General features: G+C 39.4%; 1 protein-coding gene across 2 annotated transcripts in view; it reads right to left on the bottom strand.

Annotated features, from left to right (window-relative positions):
- Nucleotides 1-338: 338 nt before the first annotated feature.
- Nucleotides 339-12,805, bottom strand: part of Nhs (NHS actin remodeling regulator) — a 324,596-nt gene continuing 312,129 nt past the window's right edge. For both annotated transcript variants that reach the window (XM_028762127.1, XM_028762126.1), the window contains 5 exons: nucleotides 11,159-11,351; nucleotides 8,349-8,480; nucleotides 4,362-7,340; nucleotides 3,937-4,063; nucleotides 339-1,480 (listed from right to left, as the gene is read on the bottom strand). In XM_028762127.1, the coding sequence (XP_028617960.1) occupies nucleotides 874-1,480; nucleotides 3,937-4,063; nucleotides 4,362-7,340; nucleotides 8,349-8,480; nucleotides 11,159-11,351 (4,038 nt within the window). In that variant the 3' untranslated portion in view covers nucleotides 339-873. The remainder of the gene's footprint in view (nucleotides 1,481-3,936; nucleotides 4,064-4,361; nucleotides 7,341-8,348; nucleotides 8,481-11,158; nucleotides 11,352-12,805) is intronic.

A 12,805-nucleotide genomic window follows, 5' to 3' on the forward strand; every position in this document is an offset into this window, starting at 1 on the left:
GGGGTGGGGACTTTGCATTGAGAATGATGATTTCTTTCATTGGTTAAAAAAAAAATCAACAGCATGCTTTTCATTCTGTTCAAATTGCCACATGGCAAATCACAGCCACAAATTGCGATTAGCTTGTTTCTGCTATAGTTTGTCACAACAATGATTAGGTCTAAAATCATTACTTAAAATTAATCACATTTTAGTACATGACCTCAATATTTCCATTATTTCACCAAATTTAAAATCATATTTGAGGTTTATCACTCAGAAATCATGTTGGTGGACATTTAAATATGGTATTTGATATGAAAATGGTATTCACAGAATACAGTTATACTTTATTTGTGTGTGTCCTATAAATAGTTGGTGTGTGGTAGATAATTGGCCACTTGTCCACTCATCATTGATAAATCTATTTACACATTTTATCAAAAATATGGTATTTACATATGTGTAGGTCTTTCTTCTAAATTTTGCTTTAGTTCATTTTAATGTAAAAAAATACCAAACCTCCAGAGTAATTTCATCTTCTTATAGTATCATGACAGTGAGGGCTTTATTTTCAGAATAGGCAACTCTGGGAAAACCTTGTCTAGGTTTCAAGAAAGATACTTTTTTATTCTCTATTATCACAAGGAATGAGATTGGACAAATCAAACTATGCTAAATAAAACCACAAGAGACAGAACTGCTACTTAAAACATGACAATTAAAAAATGACTCAATCACTTTCTGCTTCTTCAACACATATTTAGAAGCTCATTGCCAAGCAATGATGCAACCCCCCACCCTGTTCCCTCTTCTCTCAGTTCCTCTATGATGTCACAAAATCCTTTCATTAGTAAGGGGCTGGACATCTGAGGTCAGCTTGGCTCAGGCAAACTAGGTGGAGCTCTGGGAGGATCGGTCATCATGTGGGCTCCCATCAGAGTTTTCAGTCTCTCCCTCAGAGATGGCCTGCATTGGAGTATTATACAGCCGGCAGCGGACACTGTAGCGGCTGCTGCTGGCCACCGGTGGGACCCGGGAGCGTCCAACTCGTGCTGATGCTGAGGTTGCAAAGTTTTTCGAGGAAAACCCTTCCGCATTGACTCGTGGTGAGCACGGTGACAGAGGGGACAGTGCTTCAGTCCCAGGTGTGCCCTGATGGGTATCATCAGGGCTTTGTGGGGACTCTGCAGTAAACTCCCCAGGAGGCTTGGGCAGGACCGGGCTCTTCAGGATTTCAGTAGCAGACATGCGGTAACTAGAATCTGAGCGGCTGCCTTTCTTGAGAAGCAGTAGCTTAAACTCTTCATTGGATGTGTTGGACTTTTTGGCATTTCTGTAGATGAGACCAGGAGACCTCTGGCTAGTCCCAGCTGTCACATTGCTGCTGGGTGAAGTGACAGAATTGGCACTGCTGCTACTACTACCAAGGGGAACTCTTGATTTGCTTCTGACAGACATATCCCCAGAATCTTTTCTTCCAAGTACTTTCCTCTTGGATCTTTTAAGAAAAGAGAAAATAGAGTAAAAGTCTGAGTCCACATATGATTTTATGAATCAAGAAGGATTCCATCTCACCCTCATATCTATCATATTTTAAGAGCATCCTATATGGTAGAATATTATGCATTGGGACCACACTAAGGAAAGTTATGACTCATCACTTTCACTCCTAAACTTTAAGGCTGCTGATTTCTGTTCACAGCATGGGGAAACACTGCTACTTTTTCTCATGAAATTTGTCTTTGCAATACAGAGAAAAACACTCTCACAGCAAGCAGAGAATGACATCAGTAGGACAAGACTGGTCTTAGTTTGATACCTGATTGGGCTCCGTGATGAATATAGAAAGATGCACTGCAGACTAACCTACATTTTAATTTACTGCACATGAAAGTTACTTAAGTGACTTTCAAAATAAACTAGTCTGTTTTTTAATACAAATATCATGACTCTTAGATACTCAGGGACATTAATAGCATGTCTAGCAGTAAATCAACTCTTTGTGAGGAATTGAAAACTTAAATCATCTCTGGAGTGCTTAAAATATAAAATCTAAGTTCTCAAGACAGCAAAAACAACTCGTCACTGGGATGTAAATAAACAGGCAAATCCTACACAAATACAGATCTAGATTACCAAACTCCTTAAATCTATATAGCCTATATAGCCATGAAATTGCTGACCTTATTTTGAAAATTAAGTTGGCATAAACTCAGTGAATCTTCAAAAGAACTCAGTCATTCCTGACTTTGGTGGCATACTCTTTAATAATTTAGAAACATAAGGGGTAAAGAAAGTGTGAGCTTTGCCCTGCTGCATTCCAGAAGAGGGTGATTTTAGTCATAAAAACCCCAGTGTTTGATATCTTTGCATATCAATGCTTAGTACCACCAGCAGGTAGTTTTCAATAGCAGAAGTTCTTTTTTTTTTTTAAATAGCAGAAGTTCTTAGCATCTACAGCATTCTAGACACAAAATATTGGTTTATCATCAGAGTCAAATCTGTGAGATGTAGGTATTTCTACTTATAGTAATAGGGTAAGTTCAGATATTCAATTTATTCAAGACAGCACAGAAAGTGGCTTCCTATTCCAATCTGATTGTCTTTTTGATTCTACAACTTATATCCTGCCCAATATTCTAGCTATACCAGATGGTTCTTTGAAGGTTCATTAACTTACATAGCAAATTAATAGCCTGTACTGAGTTTGAAGATAAAGTGTGAGGGTTAGAGGAATATAACTGAAGTTTAGACAACTGGGGTGAAGAATATATTAGTGATTCTTGCCCTGTTTGTGAGGAAGCTTGCCTGCTAAGGTACGCACAGAAGATGCTACTAGTAGAATCCTTAGGAGAATGCAGTTGCTAAAGAGCAGTGTTCCTTCTTTAAGAAAAAAACCCCAGAGAACCAACAACCAACAAAAAACAGAAACCCTTTAAAAAGCAGAAGCCCAAAGGATGAGAGGAGAGATTATAAACTGCTTGCAAAGAATTTGCTCCCAAAATGGTAAGTCTGTGGAAAGGGGTTTTTTTTCCCTTTGGGGATTCAATCTAGGTCCCCAAGGCAAGTGGTAAGAAGGAGCTTATGTTTGTGGAGAGAGCACACATAGCATCATTTAGTTCAGTGACTATGAGTTTGCTTTCAAGGAGAGGTTTTGACTCGGCTTTCATGGCCAGCAGCTGTAATGAATTGTTGCAAATATGAGCTAATGATAACAGGATATACAGGTACAAACAATATATGTGCATGGGCAGCAAAGGCACAACCATGTTCCGGAAAAGCAACCCAGAGAACATCCCCTATTCATCAGATCTGACCTTTCAATTGAGAGATAAAAGTCAGCTCTATGAAAGAAACTTAACTTTTCAAAAGGAAAGAAAAGCTGACATGATAAGCTCAGATTGTTTTAGCAAATCAACATATGTTTGTGTCAGCCAGTGTGAGATTACAGCTTTGACAATATTTTGTAGATTCAAGAAATTACTTAAAAGTCAGAGGTTAAGGGTATAAGTCAGTTGTAGTGTGCTTTCATAGCATGTAGGAGATCTTCGGGTTGATCCCTAGTACTGCAAAGATAAATACAATATGTGCAACAGAGATTACTCCTGAGTTTGGGCTTTAACTCCAAGTAATTTAACTCTAAATTGTTTTCACATGTAAGTTTCTTCGAGCCTGTCTTTCCTTAAGAAATCATCCAGTATCTTTCCTTCAATGATTAAGAACTCTCTTAATTGAACTCTGTCCATCTCTCTAGATTCATATTTTCAAACATGCATACTTAGTCTACAAATTTGATTGAAAAAGATAATTCTTCTCCTCTTGCTTTTTTTTTTGGTTGCTGTTGAACATATTACAGGTTCAAAATGCTTCCCCATATTTACATTCAGTGAGAGGCACTTCAAAAGCAGATTCATTTCTGTGCCTGTTTCTGGAGACATGGTCACACTCTCTCACCTGTGAATGACTGCAAATAGATCCTCAGTGGTTCGAGGTTTGTTTGGAGACACAAACACACCCTCAGCTTCAGCTTGAGAGTCCTCACTGAGTGGTGAAGTGATGGAGTCATCACTTGGTGAGGATTCTAAAAACAAGAAAAGAAGCATCTTTAAGGGGCAGGAAAACATCTCACTGCCCTATTTTCCTGACTCTGGGATTAAACAAGCATAAGGTATCTTACCATGGTTTTTGAAATGAAAGAGATAGCTGTCAAATATTAGTTTCTAAATAACAATAGCTTTTTTTTCTCGATTGTTTTAATAGGTGAAAAGAAATGGCAGAAGAAAACAAACACTCTGGGCTCCAGAGAACTATAGGAACTATAGGAACCACCCTATGCCACAGGACACATTCCCACCCTAACCTGGGTATCATTAACTGACCTTTCAATGAAGTCTCGTCCATACTTCCTTGGGTCTCCTCTGCTCTGCTGTTATCAGAGGCACTTTTGGGTGAAATACCTGAAGCAATATTTTCCTGCTCAGAACATTTTTCAGGGAATGAATTTACAGTTGACATCTCTGACTCATGGCGGATAGTCACAGGCACTTTGTCATGGTGGCGGCTCACAACACGCTGATGCTTATATTGATTGCTTATGTCTGTTACTCTAGTTGATGAATTGGCTTGAAGTGTGATTCCATCCACAGATTCTGGTTTCCCACCTTCTTCCCCAACCCCAGAGGGTGTCTTCTGTCCTTGTTGTATGGCTCCATCTGGACTAGCTCCATACTGTATCATTTTACTACCCAAATCACTGGGGCGGGAAGCAGACACCCTCTGAAATCCTGTTGAAAATCCACAGTTCTTACTTGGTATGCTTTCTGGGATAAGTTCACTATCCATCTGCATTTGGTCTTTTATCACATTTGAATCTGCAAGATTGCTGCTAGCTGAGGTTACAGTTTCTGGATCGCCATGACTCTTTCCATCAAAAGTACGGTTCTTTTCTAAATGTTTCTCTGATCCCATCTCAACTACAGAGGAATCTAAAAAGGGCAGGAAGGTATCTTCAGCAGAGTACTGGCGTGATATCGATTTCTTTGCTGTGTGTGGCCTTGCCTTACTGGGAGATAAGGAAGCCACAGAAGCCACTGTGACAGCATTCTCTTCTAAGTTGGGGAGATCTGTATTACTGCCCTCCTTTTGCTTAACTTCTTCAGACTTACTGATGGACCTCAGGTTGACAGATTTCAGAACTGTTGGTGTAATTGCAAGAGATGGTGGGGGATTTGACCTCAGCATATCTCCAACTGTGTTTTGCTTATGAGTATAAACATGCAGTGGGTGACGGTGGTGGAATGGTTTATTCAAAACATGAAGAGCACTTAGGTCAAGATGAGAAGGAGGTATAATTGGAAGTTCAAAATCTTTATTCAGTGATAGGGCTCCATCTTTTAAAGATGGCTGCTGTAGTGAGGATTTTCTTTCTGGGACTTTAGGTTTTCTTTTGCTACCTCCAGGAGACAATGGACCTGAAAAGAAAGCTGTAGGGAAAGAGGAGGTTGGCGTTTCCGACTGACTTGAGTAGCCGCTTGATGGAGATGCTAAGCCAGCCAGCTTTTCTGGTGAAGCTAGTTTATATTCATTGTCAACCGAAGGAAGAGATGGGGTGGTTGCCCTTGATTCTGATTGGGATGTTTGGGATTCAGAACTCTCTGGAGATTTGATGCATTCGATCACTGTGGTACCCGTAGCAGTGCTAGAATTAGATAAGGATCTGTAAGGATCATTTGTTTTCAAGTCATTTAGAAGCCAGAGGTCTGCATAGTGAGTTGATTCAGCACCTTCATCTTTGAATGGTGAAATGTCTGTAGTGTCCAACTGAGGTTCTTTAATAGCATGTTCACTCTGGTTTATCCAAGAAGACTCCAGCTTTGCAGGCAGATTGGCATTTTCCACACGAGAAGGTGTGCTGGAGAAATCAAGAGGCAGCTTCATTTCCCTGGAACTGTGAGGCAGGTGCTGACTACTGCTTATCTTTGGTTCTTTCTTCTCAGAAATGTCTGCATTTCCATCAGATTTTCTCAATGATGAGCTACGTTTAGGTGGAGTTGGCTTTGCCTTTGGTTTCCTGAAAGAGATGCTTGGTCTCCCCTGCCTCCTGTGGTCTAAGTATTCTTGCCAGGCACAGTCCGGAAGAGCAGGAGGAACTCCGCCACCCTGACCATTCTCTGGGCCCAGGCCTGCATAGTGACAGACATAGGTCTTATTACCTTTGAGACCACAGTCAAAGTGCATCGAGGTATAGTATCCTTCTGTGTCCACTGAGAAATGAGAGCTAGTATCTGCTTTGTCTGAAGGAGACTTTTCCAGAAAGCTGTCATAGGTGCCCATGCTTGTAAAACTTGGGCATCCCAAGCTATCTGCCTTTGGACGATCAGGACTAAAATCTTGGCGGCACGATGCATCATGATGGTGGTGCAGATAATTCCACTCACTGTCACTTGTATTGCTGTTGTTGGGGTCATCCAGCAGATCTGCAACAGTGGAGGTAAAGGAGTTTGTTCGGTGGCCTCTTACTTTATCCAAGTGGTCGTTGTATTGTTCTGTCACAAAGACATTGGCATCTTCATTAGCGTTAGGAGCAGTGTTCAGTGACAATTCTGAGTCACAGTGAGAAGAGCCGGTGAGGGGAGGAGAAGCTGCAGGAGGGATTGTCTCTGAGGTCTGTGAGGGGCATGTAGAGCTGCTCCCACTCCAATTACCACTGGACGACTGGTGGTCATCTTTCTGGTCCATGTGGCTGCTAAGGAGGACACTAGCCGTGGAAATGCAATGGATGGGGCTTCCAAAGGTGTCTGAATTGGAGGAGATGTCACAGCTTCCAGAGTCAGCCGCCATTCGGGACAGACGTGATCTCCCTCTCTCACTTAACTTTTGCTTGGGGCTGTGAAGATGTTGAGAACAGGCTAGGCCCAAAGCAGGCTGGTGTTCCTGTGTACTTGCGCTGCTCGGAGCTTCACTACAATCATTAGTGGTTCTTTCATGGTCACCCACAAAATGTTTCCCTTCTTCAAATGCTGAGGGTTTAGCACCAACTTTGGGTTCAGCATCTCCACCTCTATTTCCCTCCCGAGGAAGGCTCCGAGATCTTGTACGGTTGCTCACGACAGGAGTAAACATGGTATCGCCTTTGTCTGTCAGGGCAGAGATATTGCCAGCAGAATGAGAAAGGGAAGCTGCGATGCTTTGACCCCTTTGAGCTCTGATTCTCCTTCTAGATGGAGCTGCAATCAGAATGTCTTCAGTTTGGCATTCAGAGTCCCTGGTTCCGGACCTCCTATTGACAGTGTTGGAGGGGTCTGGGTTTGTGTGCACAATCACATTCCTTTCCCTGGCCACTGGTGATTCATCAGAATCTAGGGGACAAGGAAAACATGGTAAGATATTACATCTCAACAGACTAACAGGCATTTTGAAGACTGTTTATAAAATCTACGTACTACCACACTAGAACTTTCTCTTACAGAAAAAAAAAATCATTATATAAAGCTAGGAGAAAGTTAAAATGCTTTATGTTCCTCAGTTTATCTCTGTTTCTTTCTACTTGTATATATTATATTATGTATACATGTACACACACATACATAGACATACACATACACACACACACGTATCATGAATAGTTATTGAGAGAAGATATGCTTTTTTTTATGAACCATGTCTCTTCACATTAATTTACCCTAATAAGTAACTGCTTTTATAAAAGAAACATGATTTTAAAAAATTCAAAACAAAACACAAAAACCTGAATACAAAACCTAAAGTACTGGCCACTATTTTTCATTAGTGTTTTGTAATACAAACATAATAGAATATAATTCATAGAGCTCATTATAAAAATTAAAGTCTTATTTATATAAGCTGCTACCATAATATTTTGAAACTGGTAGAAATATTATAAACATACTGAAGAGTAAAACCTTTAAATGTCCCTAAAGATTTTAAATTTTAAGGTTCCATATTTGAATATGTTTAAAATTTATTTTAAAAGTAATCACATAAAAGTGCAATTTCTCTTCAAATGAAGTTAGTTTTCAAAAACTTCTTGCATTGAATCTTTATTCATATTTCCTATCTTAATGAAATGCTTAAGTAGGCAAAATATTATATTTCACCTGGAAGGCTTGCATGTATATGCCTTAATCTATAAGGTTAAACCTTTATGTTCAGGAACAGAGTTAAAAAAAATAATGGCAAATGGTTTTCTGAACACAAATAAATATACAGCATTTTAAAAGTACTAAAAGTTAAAGCAGTAAGTATTTATAAGGAATGTTATAGTTGAAAGCAGTTGAAAGTAGGCCTCTATTTCATCTCCTTATAACCCCCACTAAAAAGAAACCATGAGCATTTTTATACCACACCTATTTCTTGTTGAACTCTTCTGGGAATCCCCGAGATTGTTTTCCTTCTCCTCAATTTTCGTCTCCGCTGTAGTACAGATTGTGAATGAACAAGAGAACAGCGTATACTTGCTTCTCTGTCAAAACCAACTCCTGCAACCCACAAACAAATCTCATTAGCCTTTAAATGGCAGACAAATTTTCAGTTGCTTGGAACACAGTGATATTTATTGATTGGAAGTCAGGGACAACTTTGCATTAAGCTTGTGAACAAATGTAAGGGAGCCCTTCTATAGTCCTTATTTAAATGCTGCAGTACATTAAGCTTTACTTCTAAGTGTAGCCTTCCACGGCAGCTTGTACTGCCAAAAGCAACAAGCAAAAGAGGAAAACCAAAAGAAACAGAAAGAAGAGAAAGGGATGTGAACAAAGCTCTCTCATGCTGAACTGGTTATAACCTTTAGCCACTATTATTTACTGGTCTATTTCTGGGCTCCCTGAAACTGATACCTTTGTATAGTAGATCTGAAACCAAGATGTGAACCTAACATATCCTGACCCATTTCTTCATTAAAAGCATCTTTGTGAGTTTTTCTCCTTCCATCTCCTATGTCCAAATATCCTCTCCAAGTATTTACACACACACACACACACACACACACACACACACACACACTACTGTGAGGAACCATAATAGCTTAGGGCTTTCTTCTTTTCAATAATTATATAACTCAACTTTCTTCTTGTGACTAAATTGGATGCTTTTTGGTTTGGAAATGAATATACAGAGAAGTTCTTGGTCCTGTACTTAAATGGATCTAGCTTCTGTACCAATCAGCTAATAAGATAGACTCCCTAGTCTTTAAAGCATTGTTTGTTATTATATATGTAGGGGGCATCCATGGTACTTATTACTTCTCTATGTTCACATACATTGCACTATATGTGGTTTTATTCAACTAGAACAGTGTGGAAGACGGTAAGGAATTCAAACTCTGTATGTTACAAGCATACATTGTAGATTTGTCAGTGTAAGCAGTGGCTCGGAAAGCTGAAACACTGTGCTTTGAGATTTGCTCACCTCATTATTTTTTCCTGTTAAGCATGGGGTTGGATGGATTGTTAAACCTTGGGTCAGCTGCATAACATCTCAGTGTCAACAGTTTCTAGGCTCAATTTGAAATACCTTTATTATGTGATGAACGATTACAGTGCTCTCAGAGAATTCATATAAATGAGAATTTCCTTTCTTGATTCCAATCAAAAACTAAAATCCTTCATTTGAATCCTAATGATTATTGAAAGCATGATATACAGACACTGTGTGTTATATGGACACCATTAACAATGTTCTCATTAAAGCTCTTGAAATCAACGTCTAATCTGGGCTTTCATTTCGAGAGTTCCTGAAATAAAACTGAAAGGAAAATCTTCTCCTCTTCCTAATCACAAGATGATGGCCTATAATCACAGTACTACATTTAAAACAAGATTTTTACTTACAGTACCAGAAAAGAAGCAGGAGCTGCTAATAGTCAGATGTTCCCAGACTGAAAATTAGTTTAAAAGGGTGCCAGAATGATCCATTCTGAACTCCTCGAACACATCTCATTTATATTATAGAGGTCACAGAAGTGCACATCCTTAGAATAATTTAACCTATAAGTCAAATAGGTCACCAGGAAAATTAAGTCCTAGCTCATGACACAACTGGCCAATGCATTAGAGTACCTCTTATGCAAGACGAAAAGAATACCTGTCCCAGATACCTGGTCCATTTGCTCCCCACTCTAGGTGAGAGAAATCTGAGTGGAGTTGATAATAGCAAAGTCCAAAATGCTTTCTCAGGGGACATGCAGTCTGCAGTTACTGGGAATCAAGATTGAAGGCAGTCAAAGTAAGGCTTTTTAAAACTTTTTCATTATATAAATAAGGTAAATGGAAACTAAAAGAGGTGTTTAAAAATACCAATGGGAGATCTTTTAATTTGGAGAATGGTTGAGAATAAAGTATAACTCTCTGACTTTCTCTCTCCATTGTTCTCTCTTACACACACGCGCGCACACACACACACACACACACACACACACACACACACACCACTACTAAATCTATCACTTTGTATACTAACCTATAGATTCCTTTAAAAAGTAAAACATCATCTGATTTACAACTAAAATTCCCAGCTCCAGTTCCCGAATTCACTACTTCTGCTAATAGGCTTTGAAGAAAAGTCCAGCTAGTCTCCCATCCTATCTAGACTACTGTGCAAACTTCCAACACATACAACAGCAGAAATGGAAAGGAAGCCAAGTTCGCCAATTTTAAAATACAATTCATCCTTCATCCCTGTATCTACATATTTTCAGGTTTAAAATCCCTAAAAATCAATACATGAGTCTAATGGTCTTTTAGAAAAAGCCTACCTTCATCTAGGGAAGCATGAAAACAGATTTCCTATTTGGTCGACAGAACCTTACTTGCAGTTTTAAAAACCTAGGTTTTGCTGCGTTCTTTTGGATGGTGCCACACATCATTATCACGTGATTAATCACTGCCAAAGAGCTATTTGGTGATTTGTTTTTTTCTGAAAGAAACTGTCCATCATTTACATAACAAGCAGTCCAGCAGAATATATGCAAATTGGTGCTCAAAACCTGACAAAAGCTTACTGAATATCTCCTGGATTGTATGTTAACAGAAGATTTCTTGTTCACAACAAAGTGGTATTCTTAGCTGACAAGGAAGGCTAACAGCACAGGTTTTGAACATGTTTAATACATAGACGATTCAGACCCAAGTGCCCCCAAAATTAAGAAAGGAACCAATACCAGTGACATTGATGGGAATAATGCAAGAAGAAATCACTTGGGCATCTTGTTTCATCTTCTCCTCAGGAGTTGGGAGAGGTAGTGCTTTGTTCCAGTTGGTCTGCTTATCCAGTGTAGAAGGAACATTGTGGATTGGGTTTTTCGGCCTCTGCCCTAACATGACATCTGTGTCTTCATCCTCTGGAGAGTGGGACTGTGAATAAAATACATTTAGATTCAGTTCCCATAGCTTACACACATAAGGGATTTTATAGTTCCAGTTTTTAAAAAATAAGGATAGAAATAAGCATGTAGGACAAAGAAAACAGTTCTAGAAAACAGTGAGTACAACTATTTTAAAGTTTTGTTTCAACAGTGAAGAGATACAGAAGGGAAAAAAATAGGCTCACAAAGCATGCTTTTCAGGTGAAATGGAATTGAGACAAGTTGGTCAGAAATCCTGTACCTCCAAACTGAAGAAAACTGCCTGTCTCTACATCACTGTAAGTTCCTGTCAAAAACTTGAGACCTCTATACCACAATGATCAAAAGAGGCAGATGAGCTACAGGTTATAAAAATGCTCAGAAACATGCAGGAAAACTCAAGACGTGAGAGTCTGGAACATACCACCTGGAGGATGAGCCAGCCTAATCCAAGAGGCCATCAAAACTGCAGGAGTTCATTTCACATCAGGATGACAGCTTTGATGAATGACATTTTAAAAAGTCAGTTTAACTGACATTAGACGGCTGTGGAAAAGCCAAAGTAAAGAGGTGCCCCAGTACCTAACTACAGTGGAACAAACATATTCTGTCTCTGGAGGGAAAGATTCAAGTGGGTTTTTCTTTCGAACTTGGATGGGTAGGAAAGTTCTAGTTTATTTTCTTTTGGCTTTGTGGTACAAAACTTTCCTTCCAGCTGTGTAAGTTAGAGGCTTTGAATTCTATATGACATTTGAAAATTGTCTATCCAAGCCTTTGATAAATATTAATGTTGCCTAACTTTTATTTCAAGCTTGGGCTCCAGGCCCAGATTATTCAAAAGGCTCCAATCCACTTTTGGTTTCAGGGTTGGGTTTCTAAACCAGTGTAGTAAAAGACCCAATTTCCACTATTGAACCTGGTTTTCTTTATACAGTTCAGAGGAAGATAGGTAACTGTATAAAATGAGTATCTCCTTTTATATCAATAAGATTTTAATAATCCCCTGTCCTAAAACCAGGATCTTTAAAAAAAAAAACTATCTAGTCTTCACATTGGAAACTGTACTATTGGCTCGGGATCACGTATGCTGTCAAATGAACTGTCCCCAGTCTCTTTAAAGAATAGGTTCCAGAGCCCCTTGTTTAAAGGAAAGCCCAGCATTTACTTACCTTCTCAGAGGTTTCTGCAAAGCCCCCCAACACACCCAACGGTATATAACCTCCCCCCCATGGGAAATTTGTGTTCGCCATGAACGGTTTAAGTAAAATATTGCAACCTTCTTTCACTCCTCAGCTTTTGTGCAGATTCTCAGCGAAGTGAATAGCTCAAATAAAGTTGGAACACAAAAGGCTTTGTTTCCTAGGTAACTTTCAAAAGGAAAAAAAAAAAGTTTGGTGCATGCAGAGAGGAAGAGAGAGAGGGAGCAAATGGAGGTGGGGGGAGGGAGGAAGGGAGGGAGGGAGG

This window comes from Grammomys surdaster, unplaced genomic scaffold (assembly GCF_004785775.1).
Source record: "Grammomys surdaster isolate TR1022 unplaced genomic scaffold, NIH_TR_1.0 131, whole genome shotgun sequence".
Lineage (NCBI taxonomy): Eukaryota > Metazoa > Chordata > Mammalia > Rodentia > Muridae > Grammomys > Grammomys surdaster.